General features: G+C 35.7%; 1 protein-coding gene across 1 annotated transcript in view; it reads left to right on the top strand.

Moving 5' to 3' along the window:
• SKAP2 (src kinase associated phosphoprotein 2) overlaps nt 1-22562 on the top strand; it is a 560398-nt gene that overhangs the window by 496150 nt on the left and 41686 nt on the right. Inside the window, exon 11 of the mRNA XM_053714166.1 lies at nt 7070-7182. Coding sequence (XP_053570141.1) covers nt 7070-7182 — 113 coding nt within the window. The remainder of the gene's footprint in view (nt 1-7069; nt 7183-22562) is intronic.

The raw sequence follows: 22562 nt of genomic DNA, 5'->3' as shown, positions 1-22562 counted from the left end.
GTTATATGTGCTTATTTAAAGGTAAAATGTGTGTAATGTACTAGGAAACATTGCTTGGGTCACCTTGCTATATTAGAGTAGCATTTTGTTTTATAATTCATTGGTTTTGCTGGTGAACCATGCAATAGATTGACCATGTGTTTTTAAAAATGTAAACTTTAAAACCACATCAATATCAAATAACTTTATTAAAAACTTTCCTTTCAGTGATGTATACAATGTTGAGTTTAAACTATGGAGCTAAAAAAAAAATATGATTCAGGCAAACTATTGCTTTCAATAATAAAAGCATATTCATCATCATTGTTTGCTGTGTTTAAAGGTTTAATTAATGCTTAGAAATATATTTCCTGAAAGAACACAATTTCAACACGTTAAAATGTGTATTGTATCTGGGGTTTTTTTTTAAAAAGAAAGAAAAGGCTGAGTTAAACCTGTTTGTTTTGTAGCTGTCATTGTAAAACCAGGCCTTAAAGGGACATTGTACACTAGATTTTTTCTTTGCATAAATGCTTTTTTTAGATGATCCATTTATATAGCACATCTGGGGGTGTTTTTGCAAAAATTTATAGTTTTGCTTATTTTAAAATAACATTGTGCTGATTTTCAGACTCTTTACCAAGCCCCAAAGTATTAGATGTACACTGATGTATACAGACTTCAGATTGCTTCTGTTTGTATAATGGGTCTTTTTATATGCAGAGGAGGGGGGGGGGCTGCTCTCGGCCCATTCCAGTGGGTGTCCCAGTCTAACCTCAACAGTGCTAAATTGGGAGCTTCTAAGTAAGTTTTTAACAGGTTTTATACTAGATTTTGGGGCATATTGTTCATTTAAAGGATTACTTTCTGTTATAATTTTTAAGCTAAACAACTAACATATTAAAGTTAATAAACATTAATTAAAACCTACTGACCTATATTTTCTCCAAAACGAAGTTTCATAACGTTCTAAAAGTTATATCTTTCATTCGCCGATGATGTCACGTTATCCTGCCCACTATTTTCAGCACTGCATGTTCAAAATACTTAAACTAATAACTTTGTGTTTAAAGCGCCATTTTGAAACCTAGGTATTGTAAACGGATTGGTACAGAGCAAAGGATACCCACGGAGTGGGTTTGGAAAACAATTAAATTTGCAGACAAGATTTCTGATATACGGTAGAGATATGTTAATGAAATGCTATTGATAAAAAGCGTATTTGGGGTAGTTAGTTACTAACAGGCATAGAAAATATTTACTTACAGTGGCCCTTTAAGGATTTATTGTGCACTGGTTGATAAGCAGAACTCCCATTTCTTTATTGGCAGACAGTGAAACTCCTCACATACATAAAAATATAAAAAAAAAGTTCTCCTCAGTTTAAGAACATTCCTTGTTACAAAAAAGAAGAAAATATGACTTTTGTGTCCCTGTAATGATCTGTCTTTGTGAATGGGAGTACATGCGAATTCAATAATTTTATTTTACTTTGTCCAACTCTTCCCTATTAAATATTAGTAAACCTAGGCCAATGACCACCATATATAATTCAGAAACTTAGACTTTAAACTTAGAGTTAGAAAAATAAATGTGCACAGAATCCTACAATTAAATAATTTTAGACTATATTATTACTTTATTTATGTCAGTAACAAACGTGAACATTGTCAGTGTAGTATAATAAACCTGTTCTAGCTTAATTTATTTCTGAGCGGTACATTATGCTAGAAATTTGCTAATGATATGCAAATGTGAATTATAAAATGCTAGGGAATGTAGCGAACCTGCTGTTCAAAGATCATATAACAAACCTAGACTGGCAGAGCTGATCCAGGGCACCTCTTTTGTATTTATGCTTCAATCAAAATGAAAAGATGCCATTTAAATGCAGATTGCCTTTGTTTTACATATGCTATGTTGTCAAAATATTTAGTATATGGATTGTTTTCCCTAATTCATTCTATCCTCCTCCCTTTTTATTTTGGGGGGGTTAACTAGCCATAAGCCGGCTAAACCAAAATTTAAGCATATTTCTTTCTTACAAAAGCATGTGACAGATTTGTTATATTTTGTGCTGATTACTGATTGTGATACTTGCATGATAAGTACCATCTATTACTCTTCTTGTGAAAGGGTGAGTGGTAAATAATCAATCAGGTAATGGTGTGTGTGGCAGATTTAGCACTTCATCTATTGTCACCATGCACTGCAAGGCTATGCTTGCAAGCTGACGTTGATTACATATTGTTTTGCATGTAATATTGTGCTAGTATGAATTGTATGTAGTGGACAATACGTACACATTGTTTGTACAACTACAACCAGTCAAACTGTTTGTATGCTACAGATATTCTGACATTCATGTAACATAATTAAAAAGATAAAGTTACATTTTTACCATTGTGCAATGTTATTAACATAATAGTTTTCAAGGCAGCAAAGGATTTTTTAAGCAATATTCCAAAATGACCTACATAAGAACAGGTCACTACTGTTGCTTGGTCTTGAACCCAGGGCCGTCTTTAACCCAGGGCAAAAGTGGCAGCTGCCCAGGATCCAGTCTTGTTTGTGGGGCCCAAGAGTTTTTTTAAAAAAAATGTAAAAAATAATAAAAAATGTTTGGTTCATGCCAGACTGATGATGTCATGTGACATGGGGGGCACACAGAGTTAGTCCTAATACTTTCACAGTCAAAAGTTCTCTGCTTATTTTTATTTGTGAGAAACTGTGCCAGACCATGCCGGTGTCATGTGACATGCCAAGCTAGTGCCATGTGCTGTTTTAGATGTGCACTGTGCAGCACTGAATGCTAAGCCCAAACTCGGCATCCAGCCAATCCCACTGCATCAGAAAAGGTCCTGCTGGGGTTACCACTGTTACCAGGTAACTGCTCTGATGGTGGGGATTGTTCAGGGTAGGGCTGACTGTATGTGCATGCAGCAGAAAGTTGGTGCAGCAGGCACGTGAGGATTTGAATATCTGTGCAGCTGCAGACACTGCTCTCTTCAGTCTTGAGGCTGTGTGACTCATCTCACACTGTATCCCTGCAGACTTGGACAGACAGCATCCAGTCTGCTTGTCCTCTTAGCCTTGCTCTTTCTGCTGTGACCCTCAGATCAACTAACTGAAGTTTGTTAGGGAAACAGTGCTTTGTAGAAAAGTGTCAGTGGGAACAATAAGTGAGTGCACACACACACACACACCTCCCATATGCAGCATCGTCTAGTGCAGGGTGAGAAGGAACTTGTAACCTAGCAGAGAAGTGACATGTGCTGCTTTGGCTGATGTATAGTTTCATGTTGAGACTTCCCACATTAAGGTAAGGTTTATTTTTATAGATTTTTTCTCTCTGTCTTAGATTTTACAGCTTCCCATAGTAGTTCTGCTGTTACAGTCAGTAAACTTATATTTGTCTGCACCTCCATGCTTCCTCCTCAGTCTTTACTTTGTTTTGCTCCTGTTGGCTGCCCTTAATCTATTTAACCAGCCCTAAAAAAAAATAACCAGCTAACCTCACACCAGAATCACATTCAACACCATCAGCTTGATTGATTAGATGATCCATAGCTGATCTTGTTCTCCCTAAATGTCAGGATTCCCCCTTACAGGTCAGACACACCTCAGTATACTGCACAGTGCACACATACTTTGTATTTCTAATATTGGCCCCAGTACAGATTATTGGAGCCTTTTCCACTTTCACTGGAAAAAAACAAAACACCCCATCTAAATGAATTCAGTGAGATGCCATTTAGTTGTTGTTTATTTAACGTGTGCTGTTTGTTATGCCAAGTGTGGTTATATTATTATGTATGCTGTAAAGTATGTGTGTGTAAGAGGGAATGTGTGTGTTTGTGTGTACATGTATATGTGTATGCTCTGTAATGTGTGTTTGTGTGTACATGTATATATGTATGCTCTGGAGAATGTGTGTGTGTGTGTAAATGTGTATGATCTTTAAAGTGTGTGTTTATGTGTACATGTGTATTCTCGGGAGAGTGTGTGTGTGTACTTGTATATGTGTATACTCTGGAGTGTGTGTACATACATGTATATGTGTATGCTCTGGAGAGTGTGTATTTGTGTGTACATGTATATGTGTATGCTCTGGAGAGTGTGTGTTTGTGTGTACATGTGTATACTCTGGAGAGTGTGTGTTTGTGTATATGTATATGCTCTGGAGAATGTGTGTGTATATGGGTTAGGGGAGTTTGTTATGTTTGGTATTCATGAAAGTGGTAATTTTGCTGTACAGTGACTAAACAATAAATATGTATTGAATATCCCAAAACTGGTGAGATGGTTTTAAGGGGGCCAAAAATAAATTTTTGCACCGGGGCCCTGTACACATTAGGTCTGCCACTGATTTTTACGATGCAATGCTGTGCGTCGCATTACATTTTATGTACTTAAAGAAAAATATACTGTATAATATATAAATAAATTAAAAACCAACATTTAATGAATAAATTAGTAAATAAATATATTAAATTATTCCACAGTGGAGGAATTTATATATTTATTTACTTATTCGTACTGCTTAGGTCCAATTTCACATATTGCAATTTATTTAATTTCTTTTTAATGTTTAGCCGAGCAGTGGGAGGGCCCAAGAAAATGTTTGCCCAGGGTCCAGTAAATATTAGACGACCCTGCTTGGACCACTTTAGTAAATAAAAAAGGTACTTTAGGATTAACGGGACATGAAACCCCAAAATTTCCTTTCATGATTCAGAGGGAGTCAAATTTTAAATACATTTTCCAATTTATTTCTCAAACCAAATTAACTTTGTTTTTTTTGTATCCCTTGTTGAAATGGAGAAAGGTAGACTCAGGAGTGTGTGCTTGTCCTGGAAACAGTTTTACAAGACAACATATGATTTTGATGGAGCATGACGTTTTAAGAGACTTTCCAATTTACTTTTATTATTTACCTCTTAATAATGTGATTAAGGGTCTTAATGCCGGTTAAAGCACAGGTCTTGCCACCAGGAGGCAATTGGTGAGACATGTGCTAATTAACCCCTTAGTTTACAATCGACAGGCAACATAAGGGGAAGTTCAGCTATCATTAAGGGATTAAATTGTCCACATTCTTTTTAAAAGTTTACTTTCGGAGGCTCCAGTTACTAATGAGCATGTGCAAGAGTCCACAGTGTGTACGTATATGTACTAAAGTCTGTGACTGGCTGATGGCTCTCACATGATACAGGGGGCAAGCAAATTAAAATAAATTATGAAAACTGTTATAAACAAATTTTTACTGCTCCGAGTAAGTGAGATTGCGTTGTCTTTTTTATTATTGTTGAGTATGCATTTTTATTATACTTAACGATCCTTTAATAAAGTTATACATTTGCAACACCACTAGATGGCAGCAATGTTTGCACAAACTGCTGCCGTATAGTGCTCAGCACAAGCGCATGCTACCTAAAGGGCCTAGTTTCCATTGCTGCTTTAAACTGAGTAAACTAACATAAATATCTCCATAGACTTTAATGAAAATACTTGCTGATACCACCAGTTTACAACAGCAAATGAATCAAGGCCTAGGTATGCTCTTCAAAAAAGGAATCCAATGAAAATGAAGCAAATTTAAAATAGAAGTAAACTTGAAAAAATAAAGATGTTGGTTTCATGCACATTTAAAGATATGAAACTATATACAACAAATAAGTATTACAATTGTGAAAATAGAACAATTTGCTACAGCAGCTTTATAAAGGTATTTAGATAAGTCGTGATTTCCCTACTATATCTGGCCATTAGATTATATTCCACATAAAGCCGTTTTTCTTTTTAATGTTTATTATTTAAAGCATGATGGGTGTTGATATTCATCTAAATATTTAAAAAAAATAACAAATATATAAATTTATATTTGTGCACCTGTGTTTGTCATGGGTTAGTTTCCAATATAGTGAATCTCTGTGACAAATATAATTTTCACAGTAATACTAATAATTAATTAAAACAAATCATATTTACTGTACACGGTTGTGTCAGACTTTTTTTTTTTAAGTAACCAAAAGTGTACATAAATGTGATTATCTAAACAAAAATGCTTGTAACATTTAAATACAAATTAAGGGCTGGATTACACGTGGAGTCCTATTTTGGCGTCTGCCAGTAATGGGGCAAATTTGCCCATTTAAGGCCGCCCATTAAATAACCAGCCATTACAAGTGGCTTGCGGTTTCACTTTATCAGACCTCTGGTTAATGCTAAAAGTTGCCCAAATTGACACCAAAAATAAATTGGACAGTTCTTTAAAATAAATTAAAAATATGAGAATTTTTTATTTTTTTAATAAAAAATTGCACAAAGCAATTATAAGGGGTTAAAGTGAGGTGACGTTGGGTGTTTGAAAAAAAATATCACTGAAAATGCCTTTACATAGAGGTGAATTAGGACTGTGTTTTTACAATGTGTTATAAATGTATATGCTTATATACATATATACTTATGTATACACACATATAATCACATACATATATAGGTATATATTCATATAAATATATATTTAATTATTGCTGCCCAACGCTGCACAAATTGCCCCCTGCACTGCCCTACATGGTTTGCCGTTTCTGATGGCATGAGAACGAGGCTCACATTGAAGCTTATGGAAGCGTGCTCTCTGAGCGATTGACTTCCGGGCAATGCGAACGCAAGGCCGCATTCGCATTGCACCTCACTGGTAATACCAGCGCATATTTACGTGTGCTGCTATTACTGAGTGGAGCTGCAATATCGCACTCGCGAAAGCACAATATTGCGCTCCACTCCTAATCTAGCCCTAAATGTTTTAATGAATTCCATTGCAGTTCACCAATTAGGAGTGCAGAATGTGATATGATTAGTAAATATGTTTACTTGTCACTTGCTGTATGGTTCATACAAGGAGTAAGATAAAGAAAAATCCTTCAAATTATATTGTCCAGTAGGATACACAGATCTGAGAACACATGCAAAAGATTATGAATTTGCTGCATTCCAATATTATAGTTTAAAATGGGTATTGCAACTAATAATTAGATTTTGTGGTCTTTTGGTTTCATTAAACTGCATGATCTTTACCTCCATACAGGAAAAGAAGACAATGATTATGCCAATTACTACAGAGGTCTATGGGACTGCACAGGAGACCACACTGATGAATTATCATTTAAACATGGTGATGTCATATACATTATTAGCAAGGTATGTTATGCAAATCCTCATGAGAAAGACGGATCTGTTGTTTAAATTGCATCCAAACAGGGGGAAAACTGGCATGTCCAGCCATACACTGTGTACCATCTAAAGTAGCAAAACGTACAGAAATTGTCTTTATGGTCACAATAATGAATTGCTTTGTCAGTAAGACACAATCAAGTTTGAAAACACAACCTAATAACAGGAATTAACTTAAAAGTATGTTTATGCATGCCTTAGGATTTGGCTAGCCTCCAGTGCAGAGCCTTTATCAGAAACAATTATTGTAGGATGAATGCCCGCACTGCCTACCGCGGCATTTTACATAATGTGCTCACTTCCTTCTCTAAGTAGATGATACTGATAGCAAATTATTGTCCCTAATGGGGATCACATTAGAGGTCATTTAAGATCATACTTCCAAGCAATTCTCAGCTTTGTGTTCAGACTGGCAGAGCTTTGATGTGGCATTTGTTTTATTACTACAATGGCACTAAGGAAAAGTCAACAGTCAAACAGTGCACTAAATATTCTGCAATACTTAGCGCTACTCTCTTTTTAAAGATGTTTGTAAATACTCAGGTGGATAAGGAGTAATTACTGCTGAGGAGTGTATTATGTTCCTTTGGTACCTCTTTATCCTATACTGCAGTAACATGGCTGGCATCTATTGGTGGCAATATGCAGATGCATGTTTTCACTATTCCACTTTTTTACATAATTTTGTTACTGAATTATTTATGACCTTAAAGGTGGTTTGCTTTTAAACATTATACAATTCACACAGCAGCAAAATATGGCTGAATTTTATTGATTAGAATTTTCTTCCTTAAGAAGACTTGGACAAAAAAAAGTCACACCCATGATTTAATATCATCTTTCAACTCTTTGACTATTTTTTTATTTTTATTTTTTAATATAAAAAAAAAACATGATGTCAGTAATCCAGACATGAATTAACATGTTACACAACATGAAAGTAGTGAGATTGGAAACCTTATAATTCCAACAGTAAACCAGGGCACACACATAAAATAACCTATTTAATTTTCCTGCTGCCAAATTGTAGTTGTTCAAAACTTTCCATATAGCAGCTCACGTAAAGAAAATCTATTTTTTTTATTTGGGCTGTTGGTGGGTTTCTGTGTGATTTTAAGAGGGGGATGTAAGACCTCAAATTAAAGGGATAGTAAATTAAAAATCAAACTTTCATGATTCATGTAGAACGTGCAATTTTAATCAACTTTCATGTTTACTCCTATTATATAATGCATTTTGTTTTGTTGGTATCCTTTGTTGAAAAGCATAACTATGTAGGGTCAGGAGCAGCAATACACTACTGGGAACTAGATGCAGATTGGTGGCTGCACAATATACCTATTCTCATTGGTTTACAGATGTGTTCAGCTAGCTCCCATTAGTGCTCTTTCAACAATGTATCCCAAAAGAATGAAGCTAATTTGATAATAGACATAAATTGGAAAATTGTTTAAAATAGTATGATCTATCTGACTCATGAAAGGAAAATGTTGTGTTTCGTGTTCCTTTCTCTGTTTTGCCTTTACATGGGTGGTGCAATTCTTTTCAGAAGTATGTTTAGGTTAAACACAGCACCTCTTACTTGCAGGACTTCTCTTTAATTAATCTCTTCTAATAAACAGACATCACCTTTCATTGTCTCTGTAGTTAATGATGAAAATAAAGAGAGTCTCCCAGTGAGTTCACAAATGTACTCAGTACCACCTGGTTTAAGTTCACAGGCAACATCTGGTGGTCTTCAACCACATTTTGAGAACACCTGTTTTACTATTAGAAGTGGCTTGGTAAAGACAATTCTCAACAAAGTAAAACTGTACTCCATTTAAATCATTGCACTTTTTTTTTTTTTAATAGATTGCAGAATGGTAACAAACCTGAAGTTTATAGTTACAATAATTGTATAATAAAATTAGCATAATTTTAGACCAGGGGTTTTCAAACCTGTACTCAGGACCCCTAACATGCCAGATTTTCAGGCTATCTGAACTGGAGCCCATGTGAAATAATCAGCTAATTAGTAAACATGGTTATTAACCTGTTCACCCAAGGTAATCCTGAAAATCTGGCCTCTTAGGGAGAACTAAGGACAGGTTTAAAAACCCCTGCTTTAGATTATAATAGTTATTGTCCCTTTTATATGGAAGAAGGAAGAAATACTAAAAAAATAAACTATAAAATTTAGTAGAACAACCTGCTTAATATAAAGGAGAATATTTTGTAATACAACCTGCTTAATATAAAGGAGAATATTTTGTATCGTATTGTAATTTCTTATGTCACAAATTCTCTTTCCCCAATTAAAAGTAAAAAATGTTATTTCTCCAACATAGGTGTGTCCGGTCCACGGCGTCATCCTTACTTGTGGGATATTCTCTTCCCCAACAGGAAATGGCAAAGAGCCCAGCAAAGCTGGTCACATGATCCCTCCTAGGCTCCGCCTTCCCCAGTCATTCTCTTTGCCGTTGTACAGGCAACATCTCCACGGAGATGGCTTAGAGTTTTTTGGTGTTTAACTGTAGTTTTTATTATTCAATCAAGAGTTTGTTATTTTAAAATAGTGCTGGTATGTACTATTTACTCTGAAACAGAAAGGTGATGAAGATTTCTGTTTGTAAGAGGAAAATGATTTTAGCAACCGTTACTAAAATCGATGGCTGTTTCCACACAGGACTGTTGAGAGGAATTAACTTCAGTTGGGGGAAACAGTGAGCAGACTTTTGCTGCTTGAGGTATGACACATTTCTAACAAGACGATGTAATGCTGGAAGCTGTCATTTTCCCTATGGGATCCGGTAAGCCATTTTTATTACATAAGAAAAAAAGGGCTTCACAAGGGCTTTTAAGACTGTAGACATTTTCTGGGCTAAAACGATTGATATATAAACATATTTTATACTTCATAGCTTTGAGGAATTATTTTATTCTTGGGAATTATGTAAAATAACCGGCAGGCACTGTATTGGACACCTTATCCTCTAGGGGCTTTCCCTAATCATAGGCAGAGCCTCATTTTCGCGCCTCTATTGCGCACTTGTTTTTAGGAAGCATGACATGCAGATGCATGTGTGAGGAGCTCTGATACACAGAAAAGACTTTCTGAAGGCGTCATTTGGTATCGTATTCCCCTTTGGGCTTGGTTGGGTCTCAGCAAAGCAGATACCAGGGACTGTAAAGGGGTTAAATATAAAAACAGCTCCGGTTCCGTTATTTTAAGAGTTAAAGCTTTAAAATTTGGTGTGCAATACTTTTAAGGCTTTAAGACACTGTGGTGAAATTTTGGTGAATTTTGAACAATTCCTTCATACTTTTTCACATTTGCAGTAATAAAGTGTGTTCAGTTTAAAATTTAAAGTGACAGTAACGGTTTTATTTTAAAACGTTTTTTGTACTTTTGCTTCTTCTGAGGCTATTTTTGGGAGAAAGGTTTTGCAAGCCGTGGTGCCTTCCATCTAGGTGACCTTATTTGCTCCCTCCCTTCATCCGTGTCCTAAAGCTTTGGTATTGGTTCCCACAAGTAAGGATGACGCCGTGGACCGGACACACCTATGTTGGAGAAAACAGAATTTATGTTTACCTGATAAATTACTTTCTCCAACGGTGTGTCCGATCCACGGCCCGCCATGGTTTTTTAATCAGGTCTGATATTTTATTTTCTTTAACTACAGTCACCACGGTATCATATGATTTCTCCTATGCAAATATTCCTCCTTTACGTCGGTCGAATGACTGGGGAAGGCGGAGCCTAGGAGGGATCATGTGACCAGCTTTGCTGGGCTCTTTGCCATTTCCTGTTGGGGAAGAGAATATCCCACAAGTAAGGATGACGCCGTGGACCGGACACACCGTTGGAGAAAGTAATTTATCAGGTAAACATAAATTCTGTTTTTACTTTATTACTTTTATTTGGTGAGTTTTAAAATAGTGAATGTTTGTAAAGTAGAAGGTGTAACTCTGCAAACCTTTCCTGTATAATACAAATTCATTAGTGATGTCAGAGTGAAGTATGTAAACAGGTTCTTGCCAAATTTTACCTTTTATAACCTTTTTGGAACATACTGCAGACTATTTAATACATCTCACAAATAATATAAAGAAAACTATATTAAGAGACTCTGTTACTATGACAACCATTTATTTCATTTAAAGGGACAGTAAAAGTTAAAATTTCATATACAGAATGCAATTTTAAACAACTTTCTAATTTACTTCTGTCATCAAATCTACTACATTGTTCTTGTTGCATAGGCATCCTCAGGAGCAGTGATCCACTACTGGGAGCTAGCTGCATGCATATACCTCTTGTCATTGGCTCAGCTGATATGTTTAGTTAGCTCCCAGTAGTGCACTGCTACTCTGCAGCTGAATTTAACTATGTGTTTAGTTCATATGCAGGGGTTAACACATTGTAATTGTACTATGTAAGAAACAGTGTAAAAATAAAATAATTACCAGTAACATAAAATTGGAAAGATATTTAAATGTGCATGTTCTGGATTAAGCCTGACAGTTTCATTTTGACTTTACTGTCTGTCCCTTTTGGGTTTAATTGGTTTGCTTGGCTGGCACGTTTAGCAAATTGAGTAATTTTTTTAAAGCGTCTTATTGATTTGGTGGATATGGATAATTTTAAAACTATTTACATTTATTTTTGCAGTATTGATAATTACATTGCACTTTTAATTATATATCAATTATGAGCAACATTTATCAACACCTAATAATGTAAATGTACAGCTAAAGTCCAGAGCACTTATTTATCAAATTCCAGTCTCCATTATAAACATCTTTGCATGACTGTAACAAGTTTTGCAACGGTTGTTTTTACATATTTGTTTATCTCATCATCATTTGCTTGCATGGCTTTTTATAAAAAAAAAAATCTGTTTGATTCCTTTCATTAATTATTTGACAAACTAAAGATCTGATCACTGTAGGTTTGTAAACTTTTTAAGGGAGATGGGTAAGGAATCAACACATGCGTAGGAAATCAACAAATTATACAGCATTTAGTGAAAAAAACACTTAATTTTACAATTTGATAAAGTTTGGTACAACAACATAATACAAATCATCATTCACACAGTCTAGTTTAATACATTCAACAATTTTCTGCAAGTCCATTAAAAGGATATGAAACCCATTTTTTTTCATGATTCAAACAGAGTATGCAATTTTATGTAACTTTCTAATTTACTCATATTATCAATTTTTCTTTGTTCTCTTGGTATCCTTATTTGAAAAGCAGGAATGTAAGCTTAGGAGCCGGCCCATTTTTGATTCAGAACCCTGAGTAGCACTTGCTGATTGGTGGCTACATTTATTGATATTTGAGTAAATTAGAAAGTTGCCTACAATTGCATGCTCTATTTGAACCCTGAAAGAAAAAATGTGGGTTTCATATTTTTTTCACTCTATTTCTCATTAAGGCACCTAGATTACGAGTTTTGAGCGCTATAGGGAAAGTAAAGAACGCAACAAAAGTTGCGTTATTTAACCCCCTATAGCGCTGCCATTAGAAGTTTAAAAAACTTGGCTTGCGCAGGCGATATGGAGATTTTGATATCCATACCGCACCAAGAACAAGCGCTGTTCTGAAGTGCTCGTGCACGCTTTACCTTTAGACATCAATGGGGGCAAAAAAAAAGTGTAACACCTGCGATCGCGGAAACAAAAGCTCCGTAATGCATCCCCATTGATGTCTATGGGGAAAAAGAAAATACAGACACCCTAGCATAAACCCCACGTCTAAACACCCCTAATCTGCTGCCCCTGACATCGCTGATGCCTGCCTACAGTTATTAACCCCTAATCTGCCGCTCCCGATATCGCCACCACCTGAATAAAATTATTTACCCCTAATGTGTCGCTCCCGATATCGCCGCCACTATACTAAAGTTATTAACCCCTATTCCGCCGCCACTATATTAAAGTTATTAACCCATAAACCTCTGGCCTCCCACATCACTACCACTAAATAAACCTATTAACCTCTAAACCGCCAGCCCCCCACATTGCATCAACCTAAATTAAACTATATTAACCCCTATACCTAACCCTAACACCCTCTACTTTTAACATAATTAAAATATTGATAAATTAAATTTACATTTATTAACTAAATAATTCCTATTTAAAACTAAATACCTGTGAAATAAAACCTAAGGTAGCTACAATATAACTAATATTGTAACGCCATCTAAAATCAGTATAAAATAATCAAAAGTCCACAGCACAAGATAAGAAAAAGTATCTTCTTTATTGAATAGTTAAAAGCATACAAGACAGGTATGCGACGTTTCGAGACCGCAGTCTCTTAATCATGCATGATTAAGAGACTGTGGTCTCGAAACGTCGCATACCTGTCTTGTATGCTTTTAGCTATTCAATAAAGAAGATACTTTTTCTTATCTGGTGCTGTGGACTTTTGATTATTTTATACTGATTTTAGATGGCGTTACAGATCTTGTCGTTTTAGGCTGTAACGCTTGCTTTTTAGCCTCACCGCAAAACTCGTAATTCCGGCGCTATGGGACTCCCAATAAAAAAAACTCATTTTTACGAGTGCGGCACTGATGTTGCGTTGCAGGCTAAAAAGCTTGCGGTACACCTATAACGACAAGACTTTTAATGGCTGCATTAGGGAAAATGATGCGTTATGGGCCACAACGCTGCTATTTGACTCATAACGCACAACTCGTAATCTAGGTGAGTGGAAGTAAAGACATGAAACTGTCAGGAACATCAAGATTATTAACTAAATAAGAGAACAATATTAAATGTTTGATATGGAGATTTTACATGATGTGGGGAAATGGTCTAATATCAGATAAATAAGGGAACCTGGAAGTTTGTAAAAAAAAAAAGTTTGGGCATATAGGGGAGATCCCTTGAAATCCGAGAGTGATGGTTACCTTTTATCACTGTACCTCTGTTTGTTGTCAGATATATATATAGTACCATGCCTTAGTGCATAATTAGGATAAGTTGATTTACATCTGTAGTAAGTATATTTGGATATGTGTTGAAAACATAAGTTATTTTGGATATTTTTCTTGAGTGGTGTATATTGTACCTGTGCTGTGGTAAACGGTTCCTGTGCTCTTTCAGCCTATTGCAGCTCACAATGATGACTAACCATAAAATACCTTGCAAACTGGTCTAATTTGTTTTTATACAGACAGTAGACCTTACAAATAAATTAAACCCAAACCCAAAAGGCCATACAAGTCATCATAAATACATTTGTATATAGGGTAAAGTTACCCTGCAAATAGCAGATTTTATATTAGAGCAATATGCCAGCTGATTTACACATTACCTCTACTTGGTCATAGCAAAGAACACCAGGAACATAAATTCCAGCAGGCTCTTCAAATGGTTTATATATGGACTGTTCTATAATAGCAAGGTATTCTCTTACAAGGTTTGTTAACAAAATGACAGTTTTACATTTGGAAGAAAACTTTTGTTTTGTTTGCAGATGTGTTGCAATAAGTTGCCTAACTGCTATTATATACTATAAATGTACAACAATATTGACTTTGATGTTCATTTCACAATATTTTGTTAAACTGCACAGGTGAAGGAATTGGATAAAACACTTTGTTAAACCATTAATTAAATGTATTTGATACTCTACAAATATTTAATACGTTTTTAATTCTATCAACATTTTCAAACCTAGGAATCCCATGCTCCTTAGCAATCTTGTTTAATATCTAGTTATTTTTCCTTCTTCTTTATGTGACGTCTGGGCAGCACGGTCATTGCAGACTCAATGTGGCGGAAAATGTGTGAAACAGAAATGTTTTGCATGAGCTTTAACGTTTAGAAAGGCACATTGCATGGATTCATTTTCTAAAGTAAACTATGCACTGTGCTAATAACATTTACATACTGTATGCAGAAGATTGCGTGATTGATAGCTACATTAACGAGCAAACTGAGAAAGGTGCGCCTCACCCAACAATAGGCTCAAATATCTCTATGTGCAAGCATTGCCTTTCACTGCTAAGCTACAAAATATACAGAACCATAGGCTGTCACATGCACTAATGAATATAAGCCACTGGTTTTAAACCTGTCCTCAGGCCTCTCTAACAGGCCACATTTTGAGGATATCTGAACTGGAGCACAGGTGAAATAATCAGCTGATTTGTAACCATGGTTATTTTACCTGCTCTCATTCAAGGTAATCCTTAAAACCTGGCCTATTGGGGAGGCTTGAGGACAGGTTTGAAAACCAGTGATCTAAGCTAATCTAATAGGATACTATGAACATCTTTAGTGACTGGAACCGTCTAATCCTTCAATCTGCCATTCCTATCTTATCTTTATTGATTGTAGCCCCTGTATACCTGCTGCAGGAACTTTCAGAGTATTACAAATGAAGATGATAATAATATAGTAAACGGTTGAACTCCTAGGGCTGGGCGGACAAGGTTTGATATTGTGACCCACAACCACTTGACCTAGCATGCAGCTGCTTGTGCAATGCTGCATCCTGCTCACAAGTGGCCGCTATTCACACATGAGCAGGGCCTGTCAATCACTAGCTCAGATTATTGAAATCTGCCACGCTTTAGGTGGCGGAGAGGCTAAGTAGCAGCGTTCTTCAGATCATAGTTACTTAACTAGTGTTTCAGGCTCACTAGTGCCATCCTGAAACACTGGGGCCCCAAAGCTGCATATGCAGCTTAATAAATGTAGCCCATTGTCCCTTAACATAAAAATGTAAAAATAAAATGCTGAAATGTAGATCATGTTATTATTACACGGTTGCTTAGGTAAAACAATGTGTTTATTAACACGGGAAATTGGTTAAATGCATAGGTAAAGGGATAGTAAAGCCCAAAATGTTGTTTTATGATTCAGATAGAACATACAATTTTAAACAACTTTCCAATTTAATTCTATTATCAAATTGTCTTCATTCTCTTGTTATCCATTGCTGAAGGGACAGCATTGCATTACTGACAGGAAACTAAAAATATCTATTTAGCCAATCACAAGAGACAAATGTGTGCAGGCACCAATTAGCAGCAGCTCCCACTAGTGTATGATATGTGCATATTCATTTTTTTAACAAGGGATACTAAGAGAACAAAACACATTTGAAAATAGAAGTGAATTTAAAAGTGTCTTAAAACGACATGCTCTATCTGAATCATGTAAGTTTAATTTTGACTTTCCTATCCCTTTAAAGTAATCTCCAGAGCAGCAATGCACTACTGGGGTCTAGCTGCACACATCCGGTGAACCAATGAGAAGCGGCATACATGTGTTAACACCAATCACATTGCATTGCTGCTCCTGAGCCTACCTAGGTGTGCTCTTCAACAAAGGATACCAAGAGAAAAAATAAATCTGATAATAAAAGTAAATTGAAAAGTCTCTTAAAATTGCATGCTCAGTCTTACTTGCAGACCAGATGGACTGATATAAAAAAATATATATTAATTTACAAAAAATAATATATAATGCTTTACACTTTAAACTAACACATTTTAGTAAGCACCAAAACTATATATATATATATTAATTGACCTGAAAATGTTGTTTAACCAAAAAGGATAGGAATGAGTTGTTTTCATAGTGAAGGAGTATCTCTATGGTCTCTACAGCAGCTGAGTGTCTTTAATGGCTACAAACAAACCAGGATATAATAACCTTTATGAATGGAGAGGACAGCATTTCAATCTGACAAATGCCTAAACAATGTAGTGCCCCTTTACCACTCCAGATTAGAATAAGTCAACTAGCCACTCAGGAGCAGACATACATAAGTATGCTCCAATCACTGGCTTCACCCTCATCTGGATGAGAATAGAGATGGTCAAGGTATGCAACACTGACTATGTGTTGAAACCTTTTTGAAGTCATTATACGACCACTAAAGTCAAAATAAAACATTGATGATACAGGTACAGCATGCAGTTTTAAGTTTCCAGTTTTCATTCATTATCAAATTGTGCACAGTTTTTTTTATATGCACACTTTATGAGGCACCAGCTCCTATTGAGCATGTGCAAAAGTTAAAAACCTCTGCTGGTCTCGTACTGCCCAGTTAGGCACTCTGGTTGTGCCACAACGCTTGTGAGTAGCCACCCTGAAGGGAACTCTTAACACACTTCTGTATTGTTGGCTAGCCTAGTCATTATTACCCTATGTGGCGCCTTTTTTTGTTCCCCTAACAGGAATTTTTTGATTACCACCTCCTCCGTTAAGAGTGCGGCCCGCTTCCTTTGGATCCACATCTTATCTCACACTAGCGCACCTCCTTAGGACTCTGGTGTCCTTTATATATGTGCAAAAGTTCACAGTGTATACGTATATGAGTCTGTGATTGGCTGTTGGCTGTCACATAAGGCTGGCAAACTGAAGTAAATTTTTACATTTGCCAGAAAAAAAAATCTACTGCTGATTTAAAGTAAATGCTATTGTATTGTCTTTTACTATATACTTGTTCATTAAGCAATTCTACTGCATTCAATGGTCCCTTAATCACTTAGTGAAAGAAGAACATCTGTTTAAAAAAAAAATACTCTCTAATTAAATAGAACATTTTATTTTGACAGTAGAATGCCCCTCTAAATATTAACAGGACATAAAACTGCAAAAAGAAAAGACCCTAATGTGTTAGGAGATTTTATTAAAGTACACATAACTATGGGCCCAATTCTTTAAAGCTCTCTGGGATTAAGAGATGCTATAAAAATATATCACCAGTACAATGAAGCCCCTGTCCTAATTATTTAAATGAAGTTATTATGTTGAAAATAGTGTCTCACAAAGGGGGGGTCCCCTGTATTTAAGTGTGTGATGGCGTACAATAGGACTCACAAAAAAATATAATTTAAAAATCATATGAAACAAATTAAATGTTCAAATAAAAATAAGCAGTAAATAATTGATTGTTTAAAGGAACATTCCGGTTAAAATTTAAATGCACATATATGAATTACATCTTTGAATAGAAACATATTTACAATATACATGTATTGGCAAAAATGCTTCTAGTAAAGGTTATCACTGTTTTAGTGTTTACATTTTTCTCTGCACGTGCATGTGAAGCATAGCTAGATATTCTCAGTGAACCAGCATTTTAAATGCTGCAGCTGCAAAGAGCACAAATGGGGCTTGTATCATATTAGCAATTAATAAATTAAGTCATTACTAGATGGTACAATCACCTTAAGCTCTATAAGCAAGTGCTGTGTTTAAAATGCTGGTCCACGGAGCATACTTAAATACACTTTTGAAACCGCTATAGCTTTTTTTAGAATCATTTTTGTTAATACATTTATATTACAAAAATGCTTCTATTCAAAACTGAAAGGCATCTATGTGGATTCCAATTGGGGCTGGAATGTCCCTTTAATCACTTTAAACATTGTAAAAAAAATTGCAAAACAGTATTTTATTTTAAGTTTTGTATTGAAATTGTACAGGAATAAAACGATATAAGGTGCGCTAGAAATCTTGTAGAAACTTACACTGCGCATGCAAAAAAATACTGTGAAATTCAAATTTATAATATAATATGAAATTTCAAACATATTATTTTCCTTATTGTAAAATAAGTTTCCTCACCACTGCTAGTGGGGTGAACTAAGGTGTTCCATGGACGTAGCTGAAATTTCACCTCTAGGTCTGTCGTATTCTTTAAACATTTCTTCCCTGCAGATTTCGCTGTTTTTCTCGCAAACTAAAAGATGACAAGATTGTATCAAGAAACCCCAAACACGTATTACCCTTACAGAAAATTACGTGTATACGAAAACGACAGGAGTTTGTAATGTACTATACACTAAAAACAGGGTAATCGGCAGTATTTAATTTAGAAAGTGCACCCCCTGCTCTCTGCTAACTTCACTCTCCCTTGTAAAGTATCCCTTTCCCACAACCTCAATTACTTTCTATGGGGACATGTGGCCACTAGCAGGGACAGACCCTTTTTTTATAGAATTCCCTGAGGGCAGCCACTGCGAGTCACCCAGCAAGTGACCAGTGACTTCTGACCAAGCACATTTTTAACAATCAGGCCCATTGTGTTTAACCTCTGCAAAAGAGAAAGTCAGCTCTATAGCAGAAATGCACTACTGGGACCAACCTGAACACATGTGGTGAGCAAATGACAAGAGGCATATGTTTTTACCCACTAATCCTCATTTAGCTCCCAGTAGTACATTGCTGTTCCAGAGCCTTGCTAGGTTTTCTTTTCAACTAACAATACTAAGAGAACAAAGTACATTGGATAGCATAAGTATATTAAACAAACTCTTCAAATTACATGCTGTATCTGAACTGTGAAAGTTTATTTTTGACTTTTGTATACCGTTTAGTAAAAAATCTATATATATTGTATATGAAAGTGCAACAGGGGGTGGCACCCTGCAAGCATAAAAACAAAAAATATTTTTTTTATTTTTAATACAGTAAAGAGAAAAATGACTTAAAGGGACACTGAACCCAATTTTTTTCTTTCATGATATAGATAGAGCATGACATTTTAAGCAACTTTCTAATTTTCTCCTACTATCAAATTTTCTTCATTCTCTTGGTATCTATATTTGAAATGCAAAAATATAAGTTTAGATGCCGGCCCATTTTTGGTGAACAACCTGGGCTGTTCTTGCTGATTGGTGGATAAATTCATCCACCAATAAAAAGTGCTGTCCAGAAGGCTAAACCAAAAAAGAAACTCAGATGCCTTCTTTTTCTAAAAAAGATAACAAGTAAATGAAGAAAATGTGATAATGGGAGTAAATTAGAAAGTTGCTTAAAATTGCATGCTCTATCTGAATCATGAAAGAACAAATTTGGATTCAGTGTCCCTTTAAATATCCCTTTAAAACATAGCTTGTGTATTGTCCTTTAAGGCTTGCATTATATATAGAGTTTTTTTTTTTATTTAATTAGAAACTCTGTTTGGTTGAACTACATTTCAACTATTTTCTGATGTCTTTTGCATAAACATATTATATTATTCAATAAGATATCAGGGAGTCACTTGGGTAAATTGGTGTAGACTGTATAGCTTTTCTAGATTTAAATACCCCACAGTATCAAACATTAATAAAAGGTCTTATAGGAATACGTTTAAAAACAAATGATCACTTAGTTTACTATCAACATGTGCTATGTGAACTGTTTGCAGAAAAAAAACTATAAAAGCTTCCATGGCAAAATTACAAATATGTCACATAAAATCTAATCCAATAAACTGTGCAGAGCAATGGTTACAAATATGCCACATTAAAGCATTTCTTAAATAAAGGAAACTTTAATTTAATGCCCACAGGGTAAAGGTGAATACTTGAAGTGAAATTGCATCAGTGCTTTTCTCTTAACCTCATTGCAATAAAATTATCAAGCAGACAATTTAAGGAGCTAAGCCAGGAATTTTGCAGCCTTCTTGTTGTCCATTTCCAGTAGGTGATGTTTTCAGTTCTTTTAATTCTCTTCAGCCTGAGGTGAGGTGTTGCTTTGTTTTAACACCATGATAAAGCTTTTTTTTTAAAAAAAAACAGGGCCAGCTGTTACAGGGTGACCTGAACAACAAAGTCATCCTGAACTATTAAAAAGAGAGAATGCAAAGGGATATTACCTAAAACAAATAATTTACTGGAATTCAAATACAAGTATTAATGGGACATAATGCTGCAAAAATGTAAGTGCTTTAATGTGGTAGAGCAGGGAACTGGCACCCATGGGACACACGCAGACCCTCTGCTATTGTTTTTGTGGCCACTTAAAAAAACAACAACAAAAAAACAAACTAAAATTAGATGTATGTAGATGTAGTTAGATGCTCAGACAGCCTAAAGAGTGTCTCAGCATCATGGGAAATGTAGTTCTAAAACATCTGGGGGCCGAAGGTTGCTGATCCCTGCAGTAGAGGACTTTCTTTCATGTAATTAGCAAGAGTCCATGAGCTAGTGACGTATGGGATATACATTCCTACCAGGAGGGGCAAAGTTTCCCAAACCTCAAAATGCCTATAAATACACCCCTCACCACACCCACAATTCAGTTTTACAAACTTTGCCTCCTATGGAGGTAGTGAAGTAAGTTTGTGCTAGATTCTACGTTGATATGCGCTCCGCAGCAAGTTGGAGCCCGGTTTTCCTCTCAGCGTGCAGTGAATGTCAGAGGGATGTGAGGAGAGTATTGCCTATTTGAATGCAGTGATCTCCTTCTACGGGGTCTATTTCATAGGTTCTCTGTTATCGGTCGTAGAGATTCATCTCTTACCTCCCTTTTCAGATCGACGATATACTCTTATTTATATACCATTACCTCTGCTGATTTTCGTTTCAGTACTGGTTTGGCTTTCTACAAACATGTAGATGAGTGTCCTGGGGTAAGTAAATCTTATTTTCTGTGACACTCTAAGCTATGGTTGGGCACTTTATTTATAAAGTTCTAAATATATGTATTCAAACATTTATTTGCCTTGACTCAAGATGTTCAACATTCCTTATTTTCAGACAGTCAGTTTCATATTTGGGATTATGCATTTGATTCAATTTTTTTCTTACCTTAAAATTTGACTCTTTTTTCCCTGTGGGCTGTTAGGCTCGCGGGGGCTGAAAATGCTTCATTTTATTGCGTCATTCTTGGCGCGGACTTTTTTGGCGCAAAAAATCTTTTCTGTTTCCGGCGTCATACGTGTCGCCGGAAGTTGCGTCATTTTTTGACGTCCTTTTGCGCCAAAAATGTCGGCGTTCCGGATGTGGCGTCATTTTTGGCGCCAAAAAGCATTTAGGTGCCAAATAATGTGGGCGTCTTATTTGGCGCCAAAAAATATGGGCGTCGCTTTTGTCTCCACATTATTTCAGTCTCATTTTTTCTTTGCTTCTGGTTACTAGAAGCTTGTTTATTGGCATTTTTTCCCATTCCTGAAACTGTCATTTAAGGAATTTGATCAATTTTGCTTTATATGTTGTTTTTTCTCTTACATATTGCAAGATGTCTCACGTTGCATCTGAGTCAGAAGATACTTCAGGAAAATCGCTGTCTAGTGCTGGAACTACCAAAGCTAAGTGTATCTGCTGTAAACTTTTGGTAGCTATTCCTCCGGCTGTTGTTTGTATTAATTGTCATGACAAACTTGTTAAAGCAGATAATATTTCCTTTAGTAATGTACCATTGCCTGTTGCAGTTCCTTCAACATCTAAGGTGCAGAATGTTCCTGATAACATAAGAGATTTTGTTTCTGAATCCATCAAGAAGGCTATGTCTGTTATTTCTCCTTCTAGTAAACATAAAAAAATCTTTTAAAACTTCTCTCTCTACAGATGAATTTTTAAATGAACATCATCATTCTGATTCTGATGACTCTT

The sequence above is a fragment of the Bombina bombina genome, chromosome 5, assembly GCF_027579735.1.
Source record: "Bombina bombina isolate aBomBom1 chromosome 5, aBomBom1.pri, whole genome shotgun sequence".
Classification (NCBI taxonomy): domain Eukaryota; kingdom Metazoa; phylum Chordata; class Amphibia; order Anura; family Bombinatoridae; genus Bombina; species Bombina bombina.
The sequence above is the reverse complement of the archived record's forward strand: the minus strand, read 5'-3'. Positions and strand labels throughout refer to the sequence as shown.